A 22,883-nucleotide genomic window follows, 5' to 3' on the forward strand; every position below is an offset into this window, starting at 1 on the left:
GAGGGAAAAAAAACTGAACAAGAGCATTTCTTTCACTGAGTGAAATACAACAGCACAGAAACCAGGGCTGGAAGGCAGGGACCATTCTCTGTGTGAGCAATTTGTCTCACACTTGAGCATTGCCTAGATCTTTCACATTTTCTGTTAAATACCTTTTTTTAAAAAAAAAAAAACCAAAACCCCAAACCAAAACAAAGAAAACCACAAACCAAAACCCACAGAACGGATTTTGCAGCAGTATCAGCTGCCATGGATTTGTCTGCTGACTTTTAATGAGTCCTCAGCAGCGGCAGTTTTGCTGTTCCAGGCGTCAGACGGACGTACCTGGTGCATCGCACGGGCCCTGCCTGGTTTATCTTTCTCCATGGACAGGGAGAGAAGAATTAAAGCAAACATGTAAACCTGAATATTGGGGCGGGGGGAAGGGAAGACGGGATGACCGTTTTAATACTCAGTAGAAAGGGGATTTTGCTCTTTACCTATTTTCCTTGGCAAAAAACCCCCAATGTGTTATATTTCCATATAGTGAATACACACAGATTTCAGACTTTTAGCATAAGTGGGGTTTTCCCTAACTAAGGGATAAGAAGAAAAGCATATGACTCGGTTTCTAGGTGCCTGGATATTTATAAAATCACCATTATTCTGGTGATCTTTAATGAGGAGGAGTAGAAATTCGCCCTGCTAATCTTTATAGCCGTATTCTACCACGTATGACTGGGTCGGCTCCTTTCACCTCTGTTCGTGCCTGGTACGTTGAGCTTTTCTCTTCCATTTCATGGTTAAGTGTATTTTAATACTGGGTAATGTTATTTTTGCAGGTATTTCACATGCCACTTAGCTTGAAGCTCTGTGTGCTTGGGAGGTTATCTGATGTTAACTGTCACAGAGTAGATAAAGCACGTTATAGACGCTAACATTATACAGGGCGATGCTTTGATCCGGGAGATGATCATACCATGAAGTCAATGAGGCAATTCAGGGTGTTTGCAGCTCAGGTTCAGCCCTGCTTTGGTGGAGATCATACCTAGATGGTTGGTTGTCCGTGGTGTCCCACAGTCCCAGCGAAAGCCAAGGGCAGCTCGACCTTGACGCGGGGCCGAGGAAGCCCAGCGCAGCCCACAGGCTAGGGAGGGCTATGACCGACAGTTAAACCAGATTCCCAGCAAAGAAACAGCTATCAGGAGGAAAAAACCCAAACCGAAACAAAAGAGAAAGTTGCTGATTACAGCTAAGGCTTTTGAAGATTACATCAAGTCAAACTTTTATTAGCAAAGTTGTATTTCATGTAAAATGAAAATATCTTGAAAAACCCATACGTGCACATATGCGGGATACAAACAGCAACTACGGTACAACACGTTTCTCTAAACTTTAATAAATGCACACGAACATTTAGCTCAAAAAGTAACATTGTAACGGTGACACCACATTTGCTTTGATCTTTTCTCATGAAATTACAAAGTAGCTTGTGTAAAGTAGTAATAATAATAATAAAAAACAAAAGCGACAGTATGCTTTGGCTCAAACCCAGCTACTGGTTCCTGCCTGAAAACTGAACAAATCAGTGCAGATCACTGGCAACTTTTACAGGAAAGATAGGGAGCCGCAATGTAAACATGTACCGGTACTCCAACACGGTTTATACACCTTATTTTGAAATACTAAACATTAACAGAGATGCAGCTGAGGGCTTGATCCATTGTCAAACAAAGGAAATTCTCTTGCCATGAAGAATTTCCTTTTTCTCTTTCTCTGTATTCGCTCTTATAGGTATGTAAAATAATCTAGATTTACCACTCATCTGCAAAATAATGACTACAAAAAATTGTGATGAGATTTCCTTTCAGAAGTGTGCAAGGATCAGTAAATGTTATTCTAACTTTAGTTTACAAAACTGCATGTGGAATTACTGTTAAAAACCCCACCTTTTTATATAGAAAGATTGTGCTAGTATTTGTTTTCATCTCAAAAACAATATTGTCCTGAAAATTTTTATTTGAACCTCTCATTCACTGGATCTGACCCATTAAGTCAATGGAAGTGGTCATCAGGAAAAGAGCTACTCATTAAAGTTTGTGTGATAAGAACACAACAGAACAAATACCATACATCCTTAAGTGATATGCTAATTAAATCCATTGAAAACTTGAGTTACAGAGAAGGTTGTTTAATTTATTATACATACACACACATTTTTACCCAGAGGGGAAAGTCATTTTCTGATTTGGTTCCTAATTCTGCTTTTCCTCAAGATCCAGCCCCGGAACGGGTTCGATACCCAGTGCTGTACCGTTAGACCCGCTGAAGGGCAGAGTCAAGCGCAAGCGAGGATTTCTTGAGATTGGGTCCCCAGATTTTGCCAGAGAATGAAGCTGGGGACATTCCTACAAATTCTTGATTGTGTAATTACATTATATATATATTTTTTTTTAAAATAAAAATTCAGGATTGAGATTACAATCCAGCCCAAATCAATGGTAGGCTGCTCTGTGAATGCAAACGGCTCACTTCCACAGGGGCCACCACACAGGGGTTTTTTCCCATTAGTTAGGAAGAGCTGATTTTATTTGCTTAATCTTATGCATAGTCAAAATTGCACAACTTTTTGAGAAACATCCATCCCTCTGATGTTCCAGAGGAGGCTGCTTAAATCCGCCTGCCAGGATTCCTGGGGCCAGGGAAATGCCTCCTCCTTGTCAGATGAAATTGCATCCTGGGTTGACCGAGACATCAAATCTGAAAGTGTCATTTCCCCTCTCACACTCGTACTGCCAGCAAAACGTAACGGCGTGACGTAACCAAACGTAGCCAAACTAACAGCCACGGCACCAGGTAATGAATAATTCCCTGTCCGACATGGTCTGCACGCCCAACGGCTGGCCGCTCCTGACTCTCTCCTCCCAGCAGGCAGTCTGAAATTCCCGCCTAGGTATTAATTAAGAAAATCACCACAGATTTCCATCGACCAATTTTAATAAACTCTCCTGGCCAGAGCAATAATAATTTAAAAAAAAAAAAAGTTATTTGATTTAATGGACTATTTCAGAACTGCAGTACAATTGGTGATATTTTTATTCAGCCTGCATGGCCACACTTCTTCTCACCTCTAACAGACTGCCCTGGAAAAAAAAAAAAAAAAAAAAAAAAAGCAGCCCATCTCCTGGCACTGCTCAGGAAAAGCTGAGCTTACCCTGTTAGTTTATTTTTGAAAGCAAATCTGTAAAGAAACATTAGTGGCTGCAGTTTTCAAGGTACACTGGATGAGTGGTACCCTTGCAATAGAAAATAAAACCCCAGTGGGGGGAAAAAAAAAAAGGAAAAGAAATGATTGGGAAAGAGAAAAAAGCTCAGGTGAGTGAGATTCCCCGGGAGTTTTAGCCATTTATTTAATATTCATTGGGCATATTCCTCAAAAGTCAGTGCACACTGTACAAATTCCGTTGCACATCTTTTTGTCACTGTATGATTTTTAGGCCCTGAGGCATTGTGAAACACCGACATTAAGATTTAAGGATCTGAATTAAAATTTTAATAGAAAAAGCACTCATACCGGCACAGATGAGTAGCACATCACAGGAATGTCATAAACATCTCTTAGCAGCAACAGAGCAAGTGATAGCACAGGGGATTTATATTCATTATTCGATAATTTGACACTCACTAATATGATTTGAAATTTGTATCTGTTTAGCACCGGCATTTTCTGGGACGAGGAGTCTAGCTGATCTGCAGCCACCCAAAGTACAGGGAGAAGGACGGCTGGGACCGCGGCTGGGTCGCATCCAGCCTGACCCACGTGCGTCTGCCCAAAGCTCTGCCCTGGTGAGGGACCAGGCTGGGAGAGCTCTGCGGGCTCCGGTCCAGCCCTCTGCACAGGGAGGTCAGCGAGGATTTCGGGGAGTCCACCCCAATTTTGTTGCTATTTCAAAGACCCTTGATCACGCGCTAGTGCAGGTTGTTCCGAAAGGAAATAGATGAAAGCCAGCCCGAAGCTTGTAACAAAGGTTGTCACGAGCCTGATCAGTTCTCAGACTTTATCTGGTTTGGGCTGCAGCAGACGAGAGGCAGCAGATAGAGACCCCGGTGGGAAAAGTCTCTCTCGACGAGATGCCAATTTTCACATTTCTCCAATTATGCACTCCCTTCTTTTAAAATGATAATTTTTAAATAATGAAAATAGATTTGGACTTTTTCAGCATTTTGACTGAGAGAAATACAGGAGATAAAGCTTTATAAACAATAAAATCAAGCTCTTCATGCCACGGGGTCACTGACATGGGACGGGGTGACTTTTGGCTCAGGGCAGATTTCCATTCATCCTTTCATACCCATACACACAGCATCACTGGGGGTGTCGGGCTGGCTCTTTGGGGTTTGCTTTCCCAAACAGAGGCCAGATGAAAGTTCCTTACAAGCGAAAATAATTAAAAAAAAAAAAAAAAAAAAGAGGATTCAGCCTCCGTGGGGATCAGCCCCAGCGCAAGGGGAGCTGCGTACCGCCGTGGCCTTCCCACGGGTACCAACCTGCATCTCTGCGGGCAACTAACGGGCTCTAATTGCAGGCGTTACTGGAAACTCGTAACCACGTGAGTAACGCTTGCTTCCTCTCTTTCCTCTATTGAAGTAATGGAGACCGTGAAGGAGCCATTGGGGATATTTGCCTAATTACTACCACGATGCAAAATGGCTTTTAGGACCTATTCCTCCTGCAATAAGTATTTAAAAAAAATACTATGATTGAAGTGACAGTCATTTGTAAGTGCAAGAAGAAATGAAGCCATATTGATACTCTACTCAAATAAGCATATTCAAAAATACAAATGCTTTTAAAAGAATCAGGATATTCCAATAGAAAAAGACCAAAAAAATGTGCTGTACAGCTTCGCTGAGTTAGTATTGGAGAAGCAAAGAAAAGAACCAGATCTAAACCAGTGTTCAGTAAACAAAATATAAAAGAAACTATACCGTAATATTTTCTCTTTGTTTTTGCTTTTGTTTATTTAACAAGGAATAGCTTGAAAATAAATGATCTCTTGAAAGTCAGGTAGGTCTATTTTACGCGATACTAGAAAGATGTGAGATTTATATGACTGGTACACGCACAACTCCTTCTGAAGACTAGTTTTGCTGGTCCAAACCCATACTGAGAAGCAATTCTATTCATTCCTACACAGCTATACAGACTCATGCTAGCAACGTGTCTCATTTCAAAATAAAACAAGGCTGATTTTCACTTGTGTCAATATTAATATCATATGTACAACGTCTCCGTGAAATGTATGCTAGCGCACAAATATACAGATATGAGACAGACAACAAGCATCTTGCTTAGAAATGCAGCTTGCAGAGACTCGGGACAACAAATTAAAATACTTTCTAATGATGGTGGATGGGAACCCTGTTTTGCCTTGCCACAGGAAAGATACTGCAGCTTAACTTACTTAAGGAAATAGTGCCAGCTACTGGGCAGAAGATTCATCCACAAGGCCAGAGCTTTGTCTTTTAAGAGCAATTTTTCTGTAGGTAAAGTTGCATCTCTAAGTATTGGTAACTGCAGTCAGCTGTAACCACTAAAATAATTTTAGAGCATCATAAGCAAAGGAGTTTATTTCTTTATGAAAAATTATACAACATATAGAATATATTTCTCCAGTATTTAAAATTATTATTTTTCTCGGTAGAATGCATCGTGTCACTTTGTGCACTGTTGGTTTTGTTTGATTTGCTTGTATTATAACCTCTACAATGCCGAGGCCACGGTACGTGAGGGAATACTACGTATAAATGTATGTACAAAGTGACAACAGCCGTGCAAAGTGACAACAGCCATACAGGAAAAAAAATTACTATACAGAGAAACATATTCCAAACCTAAGAAACACACGGAGTAGCAGTTAAGTATAGAGATGTAACACTGAGAAATTCTGTTTTGGTAAGACTAAGACATTTTGTACAGTAAAGAATTATTTGTTTTGTTTTAATCAGAAGAAAACATCTAGAAATTAGGATGGCAAAATCATCTTTTAGTGGCAGTGACTTATTTTTATATTACCTGGATGTCAGGTTCCTGACTGGCTCAATTGGCAACCTGCTTCCAATCACATGTGGTAACTGTGGAGCGCTAATCAAGATAAATATCGCAATTAAACACGAATCATTCTTGCCAATATTTTAGGCGTGGAGAGGAAAAGTTGCCGTAGAACTCCCAGTGCTTTCCACTGATCCTTTTTCCTTAGATCCAGAATAAGCTCCAATAAATGAACCATCTTCATTGAACATCCCGTGCTCCCCTTCTCCATAATCTACCAGACTATCAGCACTTTCAGTGGCTTTAATGTCCCCGTTAATTGACTGGAGGCTGCCTTTCAGCGGCTTTTCATCGCTGTCACTACAAAACAAAGAAATGCCTTTCCAAAAATCTAGCTTTTAATCGCAAGCATGGCAACTGCTCTTTTATTGCGAAAGAAAGCAGCAGGAGGGAAGAGCGAGGGAAACGTTTCTGTGGGGGTTGTACGTTGAGAACGGTCTGACCCCATGAGTCCTGCTGGGTCTGGTGCACCTCAGACAGGTCATCTACGCCGACCTGAAGCCCCCACAGATATAATTTTGTGAGTGTTACAACAACGGAATTGGTTAAAAAGGCAAACGTCAATGAAAGCTCTACGTGTGGGTTCGGCTTTTCCCCGTTTTGCCTTGGATAGACAGAAGAATGGACAGAAAGTGAAGGGGAGAGAGAAGGAGATGCTGGGAAGGGTTTGAGGGATCCGTTCCAGCCATCAGTGCTGGTGTCAGGCTTCGACACCTCACAGAAAGAGACATTTCCATTTTACAAAGCAGCGGGCAATAGTCAGGGCCTATTCATTTCCTTTTCTTTCTAGGGGGGTGGGTGCGCTGACAGAAAGCTGTGGGACGAGGCATCAGCTGGAGGTTACACCTCACTGCCTTGGGAGCATTTCTCTGATTTTAGGTGGCTAACAAAGGGGCTTTTTTTCCCCTTTTTTTCACTTGTTCTGCTGTTATCTTACTGTAACTGATGGAGTTTCTCTCTGCTAAAGGGGAGGAACAGGGAAAAAGGAAAGCAGACTCAGAGTGTCCTTCTCTGCTCATACGCAGCACATGCTCAATGGCAATTTCTTTAAAAAGGACAGACCCACCACCAAAATTCAGGGGGAGAAAAAAAAAAAAAAAAGAAATTCCATTGGCCATTCCTCCTAATGGTACCGCAGAAAACCATGCAAGCAGCCTGACTTCTGACTGAACAGGACATTTGGGGGCATGGGGACATAGATTAAAAGCTTACAAATAAACCAAATTAGGCCTCCCAACTAGGTAATAATTACTCGGTTACGGTCCTCGCTAATGCCAATTCAGTGCCAAAGCTTTGGTAATGTTATCTAAGGAGGAGAGCAATACACCTGAACTTTACCTCTTCAGCATATAATCAATAATGCGTGTAATCAATATGGTAAAAATATAAGCTACTTTTCTGCACATGGCATTTCTATTTACAAAAAAAAAAAAAAAAGACAAGCTTGGAGTTTGGGGGGGAAAAGAGGGGTCAAAGTTATTAACCTCAGGACTTTCTTACCTTTCTAAATATTTGTCCCATTAGAAAGCATTAAAAATTAAATAAAGATGAAATTATGCAGAAAAAAACCCTATCCCAGTACAAATAATGTAGTATATATAAGTGGGATTTCAACAGAAACGATGTATTTTTCTTCGTACCACGGTTACATAATATTGTAAGATTTAGTTATTTTAAAGCAGCCAAAGTCATTTTTTCAGTTCTCCTACAGAATTTCTGTAGTGAGGGCTGTTGGGGTTTTTGCCTTCTCTTACTGTATTTCAAGGTCTTGTTTTCTTCCACAAAATGAACATCCCCCAGATCACACGATTTGGGCCTGAATGAGTTTCAGAAACCCACTGAGGACAGAGAAGTCTTTCCATTGACTTCAATGGACATTACAGCAGGCACCCAAATTATCATATATATTTACATTATTCATACAATGCTAAATAAATAATAACAATAATTAAAAAAAAAACCAAGTGAAAAATAACCACTGATACATCAATATTTACTGATATCCCAACCTGGATCGATTTAAGTATACTGGATATACCTTTATATTCCTACTATTATCCGATCCTCTGAGGTTTGCTTTGAAAATGAAAAATAGCATTAATTGCATGCTATAAAAATGTCCTAAATAATGATGACATCTGGAAACAAACAAAACCCCAACAAACACAAACGCTTGTTAAAGCAGGTCCTATTTACCTATATTCCCCAAAGATTTCATCTTTTATTGATTGAGCTTCGGGATCTGGATGCAAATCTTCTTTTTCTTTCACTGTACAAATAAAATAAAGCACAGATCTGTATGCCGTGTTCCGCCGTGGACTTTTCTTTTCGCAGGTGCAATGGGAAAACTGCCTGTCATCACCTACAGCCTGACCTGGAGGGCAGCAGCTTGCCCTGCGTGTCTGGCTGAACGCAACCAGCACGCTTCCATCAAGGGCTTAGTGCTGTTCCCTAATTTTTAGAAAGCTAGAAAATTTTTATAGAACCACAGAATGATCGAATAATTTGGGTTAGAAGGGACCTTTAAAGGTCATCTAGTCCAACCCCCCCTGCAATAAGCAGGGACGTCTTCAACTACATCAGGTTGCTCAGAGCCCCATCCAACCTGACCTTGAATGTGTCCAGGGATGGGGCATCCGCAGCCTCTCTGGGCAACCAGATTTATACCTAAATATTTGTACTTCAATATTTATACTTAAATATTTACTCATTGCTTTGAAAATTGCAGAATTACTTTTAGCAAAATATTCTATTATGAAGGAGTTTGGCTACCCGTGGAAGCTCTGTCAGTTAGCACGTCACGTAGCAGTGATCGGGGGAGAGCGAGCGGGGAGCCCTGCCACCCGAGGCTCAGAGGGGCAGCTGGTGAAGGACCTTGACTCTGTGGCTGGATTCAATACTGGAAGATTCAACGAGCACTATCAAAGGCCTCAGCAAGATCTCTGAGCAGCACGCAGCACTGTCTCACCCAGAGAGCAGAGTTTCACTTATATTCATTAGAATCCATTCTGTGGATATTTACCAAAAGCTACAAACCCTAATTGGATGTTTCTGCGTGCGGCTCTGCAGCCTCCAGAGACAAAAGTCTGAAGGATGCTTGTTATTAACATGTGAACATAGCGAGAGCACAATAAATCCATTTACCTGAATATTTTCCTCCTTTATTTCTTCTGACAAAGCAAACAGTTAGCAGCAGTAGGGTGAGCAAAGCGATGGCACACATCAGTCCAATAAACCACCCCTGGGTGGAAATTCCGTCATAAATGCCAGCATAGGCTTTGTAACACAGAAGAGGAGTGGGGAAAAAAAAAAAAAAAAATTAATCAGGGGAAAAAGGCATCACATGAATACACAACATTTTCTTCAGTGAATCTGAATTGAATCAGTCTATCACTACTTATTGTGTTCAAGTTAAAGAAATGCAAGACAGAAATACGTCCAGAGCGTGACATTTTTAGATTCAAGGGGAATGCGCGCTCTACAAGGCACAATACAGACATTTTGGAAAGGTAATTCTGAGAGAGTAGTTGACTCAAAGGATTTAATGCCAAACAGGAAAGCTGAACAGAGAATTGTTAAGCCTCTCATGCAAAAGCAGTTTTGCGAAAGAAACAGAGTGAAAAGTGCACCCAACACATGCAAACCACTGGACTGGCACACTTCAAATGGACTGTGTCACAGCACTACCCTTTCAAAATCGCATAGGAGGGAAAACTGTTTTGTAAAGGTTTGTAATTGTTCCAGGCTATTGCGCGTCAAGTAAAGCACAGGGCTGAGCCGAGAACCACGGATACGTTCTTGCTCCCATGGGATTCAACTGCAAGGGTCAACTTAAAGATCACAGAACAAAATTATGACTTTGGTACACTTTCACTGCACAAAGTAAGATGGAACCTCAACATTTATGTACATTCAAAATAAATCTTTATCACCTTGAAGGGTTTCATGTCTCACCTCTCCCCCTCGTCTCAATTACATCTTCAAAAATGCTATTGTTATCAACCCAGTTCTTAGTCACTAGACGAACTGTATATTCAGTTCCAGGCTCAAGTGCCTCAATGGGGTGAAACTTTTGGGTGGGGTTTACTGCTTCTGAAATCTTGCCGATCCCTTTACCTATGGAACGTACATATTCAAGTCATATCGATTAATTGTATTCATCGAACAAAAGGCCTGTGAAATGCACAGTTACAAATAACGTAAATAACACACAAATACGACACACGAGGATTTTTCGCGTTTGTCATCAGATAATGTGATTTTGGAAAGCAGGCAGTAAAGTAAAACACATTCCCCCTGTTTGATTTTTAATATTCCATGAGATAAACTAAACAGCAGACTGAAGTAATCCTGATGTTTATGAAGGGGTTTGTACATTTCCCAGGATGAAAGTTAATATTGATGGGGGATTATGGATCCGCTTTAACTAATGCGTGCTTAAAAAATTACAACTTGAAAATGGTCTTGCTTTGTATAGATAATCTGGGGTTTGATGCTTCTCCCATTGAGCCGAACTCAGGAGGGAGGCACCGACAGCTTGTTATCTGGAAATGGATTCTTATGTGTCTCACGGAAAAAAATTAACGTTGGGATTTGTACTCATTTCTCCCCTGGCAGTGATTTGCCATGTCCTTTTAAATTCCACAATGCCTGCACAAAGCACTGTTTTTAGATATAGCTGAAGTTTGCTTTTTAATTGATACTTAGGCATGTAAATGTTCCCGATGAGTTTAATATTTGATTAAGAGGCAGAGGGGAAATTCCTGTAGCCCTAGTTTTAGAGCCTTTAGACTTGCAAAATGTCTACTGTAATTTCTGTCTGCATTGAGATTGCAAGGTATTAAATAAGCTTTTTAAAATAGCATTTGTGGATAACAGAAAAAAGGACATCTACAGAGGTTAGCAATCACTGCCTGAACACGAAAAGCCTGTTCATACAAGCAAATCCAAAACTGCGGGTTGACGTGGGGGATCTCTTTAGTCAACCAAGGGGTACGGCACGGGACTGTGCCTGCCCTCGACGGCAGGAGGGACATTTTGGGGGCTGCGCTTAACAAATATAACTCTTTAATTGTTTTCCGTTGCCTAATTTGCCTGTTTTATCCAAAGTCGTCTAAACTAAAGACTGGGCACCCAGTATAATTTGAGAACCACTCGACCAATTAGCACTGACAGTAAAACAACATTCATTAATGCTTAAACTAATAAACAAGCAAAGCAAGAAGCTTTCAGAGATTAAGGCTTAGTTGACAGCTGAAGGGAAAAAAAAAAAAAAAGATTAAGATGAATCCATGCACAATCAAAGCAGCAGTTCAAGATAAGTTTTCCAAGGCAAGTATACATGTATTACAATAAGCAGTTAAATTAGTAGACCATTGGGACCCAGAGAGAACACATACAGTTGAAATACTGCTGATACTGAAGCACAGCTTATTAGCATAAATTAATCCATCTATCGGTAATTTTTGCTAAATTAAGTATGTGAAACTGAGCTATAATTTTTAATCAAACTGCAAATTAAGCAACAGGATACCACAGGTATATTTCAATTACATGTTCTAAAATCGAGACATCAGAAAAACGTATTTAATGGAAACGCTATCTATAAAGTAACAAGAACGAATGTGAAACTTCAACCCGTTGTATTCAATCCCGTATAACACTCATGCATGACACGATAACCACATGGTCCAACTTTGTGCACAACACAAGTCTCCTTAGGAAGCATTTCTCCTGAATTCCTGGTAAGCAAAATGCTTAACCCTGAGCTCAACGGTAGCCCACAGCTTTGGTTCGTTACGTATTTTCCTAAACCACCTTAACCAGCCCATATGCATCACCTATGTATTTCCAGCTTGCGTCTGTTCGAACGCTCAGCTCTTTACAGAAGCAGAAAGGGGGAAACATAACCCTTTTCTCCCAGGTTATCGCTCAGCTGGATCAGCCCCTCCCCGGCACACCGAGACGCACGTCCTGCAATGAGGGTTGGAGCCCAACTGGACCTGGGACTGGGGATTTACCATGGGCTCTCCAGGCTGTTTAACATCACCTATCTCAAAAAGCTAAACAATTTTTTTTTTTTTTCTTTAAAACTCAGTACAGGTGTCCAGTGATGGGTGATTACGAGGTTTCTTTCCATGCAATTTCTTTCTGGTCTGTGTTACACACTCAACATAGCACCTAGAGAGGAGAAAGCAATGCTAATTGGGGCAAGTTTGCTGGTTGGAATAGAAAAAGCAGTGTAGCATCCTGAAAAATAAAAGCAAAGATATACAGATAAGGAAAAGTTCAGCATACTGAAAGGTCAGCGAGCTGCAGAAATTAGCTGCAGAAAATTGAAAGCAGTTGGGTTAGGTTTTTAATCTACAATAAGGGAGAAGAAGCATTAGTAATAAAGGCATATCACCAGCACTTCACATCTTCCCCCACTATTTATCAGCCACACCATGGGACTCGAATGAACATTAAACACTGAACTGCAATTTTACAATATTCCTACCGGGCTTTGAGATTTATGAGAACAGAACACACATTTTTTATAGAAGCTTATGATATAAAGGGAAAAACAATATAAACTGCCCCCAAAGACTTACAAGAGTGCTAGTTCTCCAAAAGTTAGCACATCTGTTGTAAAACATACTTATATAAAAAAGCTGGCAGTCTAATAGCTAAATACTAATTGTGGGCAACATCTTAATTTATAACCGTACCTGTCTAAATACATCTGCTGCAATAAATGGAAAGCTGAACTTTCATTAGTTTTCCCCTACTGCCTGGCTATTAAAAGTGTATAAATGTGCATCACAAGTATCCTTCATCTTCTGGGCTTTTTTAGTGTGGGAGGTAATTCATGCTAAATTGGGAATATTTTGAGCTCTAGAAATTACTAAACCTGCTGTGTGTAAAGTCTATTGAGAAGAATTTATGGGTGAGTTAGTGATAAGCTATTTGTACTGATTGCCATTTGTAGGAGAAACCTGAGCTCAGACAAGGTTATATATAGCTTGTGCATCTCTTGCTGCTTCTCCTCAGCTCTGTGCTGGCTACTCTGGGGCAGGCTGGTAGAAGAGGAAAAAGCAAAAAAAAAAAAAAAAAAAAAAAGCAAAAGAGAAATGGTTAATTTGCTTGCAGTGCTCCGAAACTGATATATTTAGCGCATTATATGTAGCACGCGTATTTTTCTCGCTCAAAAGGATAGGGGTTTGAAAACGGCGATATACCACATGGTGCTCTTCCCAGCAGCCCGCGTGCAGCACCGGGGCTGGCAGGACGGCGCGTCGCCTGTCGTTACCAGCAGCGTTCCATGGGCCACAGGTGCCCCGGCCAAAGAACGGGCACCGAGTGGCATAGCATAACTGACCGAAAAGGAAACTTTTCACGGAGATTTCACCAGATTCTCCCGATTGTGAGCAAATAGGGTATATTTGGGGGTTTGCTGGTAACAACACCGGTGGTTACATTTGGCTAAGGCAGTTGTATTTTTCCTTTTTCACTGTGCAAAAGAGAACTAAACCCATACGTTTTGTTACAAATGGTTACTCTCATCTTATGGTGTGTCAGGAAGGTTAGTACCCTCTGGGTAAGATTTTCAAAATGCCTGTGGGAGTTACGTGCCAATTGCCATTGAAACATTAATGAAACTGGTGAACTTCTATTCTCTGGCCTCTCTGAAAAATAAAACTACAGTTGTACGGCTTCCTCTGGATGAATTTTTCATTAGGGCTTGAATTTCTGGACACACAGTAATCATTTTCAACATGTAATATGTGTTTAGTAATCCTCGAGAAACACTGGTAACTCTAGATGAAAAGAAGCTTTGTGTTAAAGAAGGACTGCTATATTAAATTAATTTTTTTCACTCATGTAAGGACATTATTTTGTGTTATGCTTCTGAGAGCTAATGATCATTGGGAAATCGACATTTCCAAGGGGAACATTAATTAGTTTGTAGGTCATTTAAGAAATACTGCTTGAAAATGGAAAAACAAGAGATAAAACTCATTTTCTAAAGGCAGTATACCTTCTTCTGTGAAATGAAACCAAGATAAAGCCACAAAAATTAAACTATTATTTATTTTGCAGTACAATGCAAATATCCTTTTGCCTAGGTTCCTCATGATCGTCCACAGTATTTTATCAACGAGTGATAGAGACCTTTGGTGGTATATGAGCGTTTCGTATCTGAGTTATTCTGGCTATGTTTAAGATCTTTCCTAAGAAAGAGGCCTTTTATTTCATTGACTTTGTATCAGCTGCCAGGGTCAGTGGTGCTGGGCCATGCAACAAGGATGCTATAAATGAAAGCTTTTGTATCGCCTACTATTTCTCACTAATTCCAGCGGGCCTGCGTTTAATCTTAGAGATAAATATTAAAGCGTGGTTTTCCTCTGGTACGTAATGATACAGAAACAGCCCCTTCTGACAGAGGCAGGGTTGCGGAGCAGAGGGCTCGACCTCCGCCGGTGCTGGACATGCACAGGATGCAGGATGTGGCACTGCTCCGCCGCAGAATGAAGAAACGCAGATGTGAGCGTTGGGATGGTCTTTTCCTACCAGCATCCACTCATTGAGCTTTTGGTAAAGTGTTGCTGACCCAAAGCAATGTGTTACTCCTGACAAAAATCTGAACGGTTCATTCACAGAGGAAGATGCTGCAGTTGTAGAGAAAGGGTATGATCTACCCATTTATCTGTACAGGGAGTTATGTTTAATGGAGAGAAACTTTTTTACTAAATTCAGTCATTCATGTCACTGCAAACTCATCATCAGGAGATGGGTTGCACATAAATTACAGGCTGGCAAAGCCAGCATTTAAGGCACAACACTTTTCCCTACGCAGACCTGGTTTTTTAGTGGTGATACATACATACTTGCATGTGTATCTATTAAAAAAGAGACTGACTTTTCTTTCCGATTCCAGACTATAGTAGCAGGGATAACTGCAAATAAATGAAAGTAATAGCAGTGATGCAGATCAAGTATATCAATGATAAAATGTGAATGAATCCATAGCTTCCACTTCAACATCCCCACTTTCCTGGCAGAATGTATCGTGAAATTCTGAAATACCCATGGCACAGAAAGGCTGTATTACAGCAGTGGAAGCTATTCAAAGTCTTAAAATGAACAATGAGAGCTTTATGTTTTTATTACTAAAACTGGAAAATAGTGGATATAGAATCACTGAATCAAAGCCCAAAGAAACTTGGAGTGCTCTATCTCAGAGTTTCATTTCAGAGGGCACCACATTTTATATCTGTCATTTATGTGGGTCATTTTAAATTATAAACTTTGACTTTCAAAATCACTCCCTTTCTTCAAAAAGAGAGATTGTTTTAATTTTGAACAATCACCTTGCTTCCCATACCACAACTTAAAACCCCAAGAAGGTCACTGAAAAGAGTGATTTTTTTTTTTTTTCCAACCTATCATGTTCAGTTGAAAAATGTCCAAACAATTTAGCCACCAAATAATGACACAAAATTCTAATGGCATCTCAGTGACAGATGCAGTGCCCTCATTTAGGGTGGCTTGAAAACCAGCAAGCAGCACACATTAATCGCAGAAACGGACCCTTGCTGCTTTTACTAATTATAGTACTCTGTTCTACAAGCATTTCACCAGAATCAGGTTTTGCCACTGCCGAAACAAAGTCTTAGGAAAGAAAAGAAGAGAACGAGAACAAAATGAATGGCAACATTATCATCCTTCTAAGCATATCACGCAGGGATGCATTTCATAAAACCTGACAAGGTTATTCAAAGAAGTTATAGAATTTCAAGTGGCCAAACCACATTATTCTGGCTGCCCAATGAAGGCCAGGGAAGGTAACTAATGAGGTGAATTTTTTTATTTTTAGCTTGAAAAAAAAAAAAAAGATCTATTACTTTCCTTAATGAAGAATAAATTTTAAACCATGCTGACAGATTAATAGTTCCTACCACATGATTACCTGTATACTACAGTGAGTCTGGAGGCTGCAGGACAGCTGTGAAGGGGGTTCACCACTTGAGAGAATGGATGATAGCTCACGGTTGGATCCTGAACTGGGATGTGACAAGTTTAAAGTACTTTTTACTTGTTCTACCTGTAACTGAAGAGATCCTGCAACTTGGAAGTCCAATAGGATGTTGTGCAACACGGACCATTTTTCTACTTTATATCAACATTTTTTCAGACTGTTATCATGGCTAAAAATGATGAAACCAGGACTCTGTTGCTTATCACGCTCTCTTTCTCCGTCCCCATGGTAAGTGCACAGCAATGTTTTCTGATTAATAGCAAGGACTTGTTCCTCGGTATTATAGAGTTTTCAGACTTGCTGAGCACAGTAATTTTATTTCATTTCAGGTGAATGTGAAAGATGAGTTATCGTATAGTGCTTGCAATTTTCCTTTAAATCACTAAACATCAGTGTTTTAGGATAGGGTATAAGTGGCGCACAAATGCTCACTTCCAGTCTCTGATATAATAATAATAAAATAATGGATCAAATGCACTGCACTCAGCTTTATGCTCATCTGGATTTTCCATGTCAAATACCTGCCTCTCATGTTGCTGGGAGTCCCCCGTCTTCATGAAAGGGCAGAATTTTTTTTTATAATATTACTGAGAACAGATTATCTAGATCTTCAATCTTCTGTTCGTGACTAAATGCAATTCACTTATTCTAGTACGGCTTAAAGAGTTGTTTGGTGGGAATAGAAACACAGTACTGCACAGTAAAACGAAACGGCTAAGTTCTACTTTTCTGAAGGCTGCATGGCTACATTGAAAAGTTCATTGATTGTTCCCGTGGAAAGAAAAACAAATTTATTTTCTCTAATTACAAAGGAAACGTCAAGCCTGGAATATTCTCGATAGATTTTTCCATTATTGTTAGTGCTTCTCCACATAAAAACATATTGCCCATTAACTTACTCCCTTGAGCCATTGTTAGTCCTTCTTCTGTGACCGGCTTCCCACAGCCCTTGACCGTACAAGCCTTTACATAGAATTTGTACTTGGTACTGGAGCTGAGACCTGAAAGCCTCCAGCTGAGTGTGGAGCGGTTGGTGATGCTGACGTCACTCAGAGGTCCGATTTCGTGCGTTTCGTTTACTGAAAGGGAAGAGGCAGTTGAGTCAGATCCAGCAGCTAAAGGCTACGAACATGAAACGTGTCACAAACGCTCCGGCAAGGGAGGCACTCTGCGGGAAGCAGGAAGGATGAAGCCTGAATAAGCATATCTCACCTTCCTGCCAGGTACTTAAATGGGATTTATCTCATCCCTGTCAATCTCCCAACTGCTCAGTGAGCTATTACTGTGCTTAAAAAGCTCTCTGATTCCAGCTATGCACATACTGAGTGGGAGGTAAAAATTACTGTCTCCTAGATCATTAAATATATATGAATTGCTTCTTGCTTTGCTTCCAAACATCTGCAAACTTTTGCAAGCAAGTTAAGGGATGGCTGTGGTGCTGTGCTCCGCTCTGCCGTGGCACGGTTGGCAGCTGAAGGAGGGGTTGCCACTCCCAAACTGCCTAAATAGACGGATCCACTCTCTGCCCACCGTCATCAAAAACAAAGGCAAGATCCAGCCTTCAGCCTCAGCTTGCAAAGGCAACTGGGCAGTTCTGTTAGCAGCAGAGATAAGTGAAAAGTACATGGGGATTTTTTTTTGTAAATAGGACACAGTCTAATCCTGTTCCATCCCCAAAGAAAATATAAAATACCCTGAATTGTCACCAGACCGCACAGCTGGTGTTGTGGCAGACTGGGACCAATGCTGGATCCTGCCTGAGGTTATCTGCTCAGAGTCCGTGTCCCAGCTACTCAGTTCTTCGTAGGCATGAAAGAAAGTCTTCTGTACCCCTGGTATTTTGTTATTTCTCAGGGTGATTACTCAATAGTGTGACTTAGGTGGTAGTTGTCTGCACTTCTGCTGAAGCATTCTACAGGGAGGGCGGAGGTGCTCACTGGCATAATGTGAAGATCTGAATAAATGTGGCTAAAGTGCTATCATCACAATTTATTTTGCATTAAACGAGTTTCACTTCAGTAAAACGCACCTACAATTTATGGGTCTTCTTAACTACAACATTAGGTATAATTTGCAAATATGAAATAATTGAATTAGTCTATAAATGTGGAATAGGGCACGGCAGCAATGTGCCCTCAGGAAAGGGCACGGAAAACTCTTTGCTCTGGAAGATGACTTTGGCCTGCCCTCTAGCAGGCTGTGTGCGCATCGCAGTTCAAAACACGCCGTTCTGATGCGATGGCTGTTACAGGGATCTCAGAAACAGCCCTTCTCATCAGCCTCTGTTTTAAATAACTGTGCACATACAAACTTTTTTTTTTTCCTTTAATCTAATAATGCTTAAATTTTAAAATCAAAGTAAAGCAAGCACGTACTTATCTGGTATTGCAAAATGTAGCCAGTAAGGTGGCCGTTTGCTTTCTTGGGAAGTCCCCATGACAGAGTGACGGAGTCCTTGTCAAAGTTCAGGATCCTTAGAAAACGTGGTTGTTCGGGAACTGGAAGATACAGGGTTTAGCTTTCAGAGAAGAAGATTGAACAGGACTGTCGCTACACATACTTGTTAAATGAGGATACAGTTTAGCTCAACACCTACGGTTCCCCTTTCCAGTGCAGGGTTTTATGAATATTAGAGATCTTATAATCACTTTAGATAAGGAAATCAGCTTGCCTTGTTACATGGACAATTTCTATTTATGTCCCTCCATCCCATATTCTCATTTTGTCTTACCTCCCTCTGGAGTTTCAAACACAACGGGGGAGCTTTCCGGGCCATCTCCTTTGGCGTTGTAAGCCAAAACAGTTAAGCGGAATTCACTGAAGGGCTCTAGACCGGGAATCATCCCATAGTTTCTGTCTCCTACAAACGTTAGGGAGTGTTTCTCTGGGTGATGCCTTTTTCCATCCAGCATGTTTTTTGTTTTCCACCAACTGACCTGCATTGAGAGTGGCATTTCTATAACAAATCATGTTGTATGCGCATGAACTCGATATTGATTTATCTTATCTTCCCAGAAATGAGAGTTTGCAATTTATCCGTGATCTGGGATTCATTTAGTAGTTTATTCGACTGTATACAAATATTTAAAGAGAAATTTGTAACCTTATAGCCTCTTAAATGTCCACGAACTCTGTCCCTTGGTATTCCAAACCAGAAGACTTTGACCAGCGTGCTGTTCACAATATCCACCGATACGCCGGAAGGAGCGGCATCTGGAACTGTAAACGCAAAAGTGCCGCATATTAAAGACACTCACAAGAGCTTGGTTCCATCCTGCTCACAGCTACAGGGCTGAGCTTTCCAGCTCAAGCTGTGGCAGTTCATGCAGTCGTACTGCAGGCAAGAGGAAAACCATTCCACCTGCATCCAGTGGGTAAAATGGGCCAATAAACATTATTTTGCCATATCCGGGCTTTCTGTTGAGGGCTGGAATACAGGTGCACTGGGACATATGAATTTCTACACCAGTATTTATGATTTCCTGTTTCAAGTAACGCTTACAGCAGTGAGAAGAATAAAAAAAAATGATTAACACAGCACTCAAGAAGGCAATCATAAAGGGTTTTTTTATAATCAATTTCATTTTACAACTAAGCTCATTAAACAGTAGGATTTTAATCACTACACAACACAGAGAGCTATTATAGTGCCTGCAAAAAAAAAGACTCCTTGATCCATTGACAACTGAATTGCAAGGAAGATTTTCCACTGATAGATATAAAATTAGATCCATCACAGATACACAAAGAAAATAAACATGCTGCGGGGTTTTTCTCTCTGTTCTCAGTATTCACCCTCTCGTCTGCCATACGCTCTATGGGGAGGGAAGATGTCCCACCAACCCTTCCCATTGCCCACCTCTGGGTGCACAGTGGGGCTTCTCCTGCCTGAGAAGCACCAAGACCATTCCCAGCACCGAAACCTTATGCTGGTGAAACACCAGGAAGCACTTGGCAGGTTGTGAACATCAAACTGGTCCATTCGGGGTTGACAACGCAGGTCTTGGCGCGCACACTCAGTGAGAGGAGTGCTCCAGAGAGTCCGCCTTAGGATTGGTTCCCCTCTGTAAAGCCGGTAACATTTCTTACCGCTGTGCTTATCGCAGCAACTTTCCTGACTGTTTCCTATCACCTACCACGGATCATGATACTCCACAACGGCTTCTGCGAGAAGCTGCAGCAAGCAGAGAGGTGGGAGCAGCAGCACCTATACTACTGCTCCCGGGGAGCGAGTGCTGCAGGACGTGGTGGGCTGAACCAAGGACGTGGCTGGCTGGTCATTTCGACAAGCAGCAAGACACACGCTTGTTTCAGTTGGCTAATCCACTGTAGACTTTTCAGAGGCCATTCAAACTGTCAGTTTATTTCATTCTTATGGAAACAACTTAAAGACTTCAGATTTCTGGGATGAAAACTGTCTGACTTTACTGAAATTAATCAGCAGATCTGAAACAGGGACCACTCGCTGGCCCTTCTGCCCCCCTTTGCCCATGGCTCCCAGCCCCTGCTGCTAAGCGTTTGCAAATGCAATAAGCATTCGTATTTGGGATCAGGGAAGCTTGGCACCCCACACTAGGTGGCCACCATGCTGTTTATTCCTACAAAAAAAAGTTCTTTTTTTTTGGTGGTGTTAGCGCTTAACTGGGTTGCTTCCTAACGTGAGGCTAGGCGTTTCTTTACTGCAGCTGGATACATTGCCAGTTCTCCAAATATCTTCTGTAGCCATGCGGTAAACACCAAAGGGGACAGGCTGCTGTTCAGAGATGTTGGGGTGGCCTCAGCAGTGACATTATCCAGTGTCCTATGGATGTAGCAGGGCTGTCACATCCCACATGGCACCGGCGTTAGTTCTATTAGCATGGCAATACTCCTGCTTTTTCACCTCTCCTAACAGGACATGATTATTAAAGCCCACCATGAAGCCAGAGCTCAAAGAGCATTTGCAAAAGTTGGATATCGCAAGCGGTGGCTGCGAGTTCAGAGCAGCCCAGGGAATCTGTTTTGTGAAAATGGGTGCAAGGAGAGAAAACGTCTTTCTTTGGTCTGGCCTGGATCATGAACCATGGGCCAGGCAGAGCCCAAAATCAAAGGTGGGCAGGAGCTGAGAAGACCTGGGAAGGGGGTTTGGAGCAGGAGTAGACCAAAGCAAAGCCTCACAGTGGAGGAAGACTTCTCCAGAGACACAGGGAGGCCTGAGAGGGGCTGTGCCACCAGGGAGCCATGGAAAGCCACTGCACAGAACCCAGGCTGGAGAAGAGGACCTGTTCTTCACAGACTCACTGGACAAGGTAACACGCAGCACACATGGGAATGTGGATCACCGATAAATTCACTTACAACGCCCAGCGCCTGAGGGTTTGTAGTTAATTGCCAGAGTACTTTACTTCTGACAGTGTTAAACTGTTGAATCGGGCTCCAGACAAGCTAAAGATTTTTTTCCCCACCAAGTACAACACAACGACTGCTACACTTCATAGACTTCTTATGGACTGTGGCCTTCAAACAGGCATCCAGACTAAGCCAGCAACTGAGATGAATGAAAGCACAAGTGACCTTTCCAAAACAACCCTGCAAGCTGGCATCCATGGCACCCAGCATCAGCTGTATCTGTGTCTCACGTAGCCCATCACACTGAGCACTGGCGTTTAAACAGTTTTGACCCTGGGTTGCCTAATCCAGCACTCCATACCCGATCGTTTTGCAAGAATTTCCCAACGCAGCCTATTTTTACATGAAAGTTTCCGCTACTTACCGTCCTCTCCTGAATATCCGATGGTAACGTTTGGTTCAGGACCGGATCCTAAATTATTTACCGCTTGGACTTTGATCTCATAAGGCACGAAGGTGGGAGTGTTTCGCAGGGTCAGAGAATGCTTCTTCACCGTCTCCTCGTTCCAGTCTGCCTCGACTCCCCGCTGCCGCCAGCTGACTTTGTACTCCAGCCCCGGCCCGTTCCTCTCCATGGGTTTCAATGGCTGCAGAAGAAGTTAAAAGAGATCTTGCCTGCCTTTGTTGCAGTAATCATGAAACAGCAGCTGAGGGGAGGGGGGAATAATTTTGGAGGGTGTGTTATAACATTGGGAAAGAAAAGGGGGGGGAAAAAGCTTAAACTTTTCGCTGACGTTTTAATTTTAAGATGACTGGAAGAAAAATGTCATGGCTTCAAGACAAAGGTGGGTGAAAGCAGAGAAATAGTTGGATTAAAAACAGATTAATTGCTAGTAGACATATTTCCACATACTACATACATCAGGTTTTGTTTTGCCACAGGTTTTCATTGTTTTCTTGTGTGATGTAAAACCGCGTGCCTTTTAGCAGAACTAAAATGCATATTTTGGCACAAGGCTGTGTGTGCCTTTTAGTACAGCTAAAATCTGTGTTTTATCTTAGAATTTTATGTAGCACAGCAAGTTGGGTCATTAAAATTTAGATTTGTTCTAAATATGCACCAAATGCTTGAAACTACGCCTGGACATTTAATGTGCAACTGCTGTGCTACTCTTTTCTCATCGAGCAGCTGAAGAATTCATCACAGCATGGTTCCCATCTAATTAACATGAATTTATAAAATATTAGATGTGTAGCAATGGCTTGTCATGAGACATTCTCCAGTTGAGTTTATTTCTCTGAAAATGTACTTCTTATTAATTAATAAAGTTAACTGGTCACCTGCACTACCAAAAATGATGAGGGTTATTTGAGTCCACCGAAACAGCTGTGGGTATTTCCCACCACATAGTCCACTTTTAATAATATTTGAATTATATATTG

At 41.4% G+C, this 22,883-nt stretch overlaps 1 protein-coding gene across 13 annotated transcripts in view; it reads right to left on the bottom strand.

Annotated features, from left to right (window-relative positions):
• Positions 1-1,238: 1,238 nt before the first annotated feature.
• CHL1 (cell adhesion molecule L1 like) overlaps positions 1,239-22,883 on the bottom strand; it is a 142,027-nt gene continuing 120,382 nt past the window's right edge. For 11 of the 13 annotated variants that reach the window (XM_054838467.1, XM_054838470.1, XM_054838466.1 and 8 more), the window contains 9 exons: positions 21,865-22,087; positions 19,216-19,331; positions 18,844-19,048; positions 18,488-18,610; positions 17,012-17,191; positions 10,046-10,207; positions 9,236-9,367; positions 8,288-8,360; positions 1,239-6,391 (listed from right to left, as the gene is read on the bottom strand). In XM_054838467.1, coding sequence (XP_054694442.1) covers positions 6,175-6,391; positions 8,288-8,360; positions 9,236-9,367; positions 10,046-10,207; positions 17,012-17,191; positions 18,488-18,610; positions 18,844-19,048; positions 19,216-19,331; positions 21,865-22,087 — 1,431 coding nt within the window. In that variant the 3' untranslated portion in view covers positions 1,239-6,174. Of the gene's footprint in view, positions 6,392-7,591; positions 8,361-9,235; positions 9,368-10,045; positions 10,208-17,011; positions 17,192-18,487; positions 18,611-18,843; positions 19,049-19,215; positions 19,332-21,864; positions 22,088-22,883 lie in introns of all 13 variants that reach the window. The other 2 variants (XR_008578841.1, XM_054838476.1) reach the window with 2 other exon arrangements.

Source organism: Grus americana, chromosome 11 (genome assembly GCF_028858705.1).
Source record: "Grus americana isolate bGruAme1 chromosome 11, bGruAme1.mat, whole genome shotgun sequence".
Lineage (NCBI taxonomy): Eukaryota > Metazoa > Chordata > Aves > Gruiformes > Gruidae > Grus > Grus americana.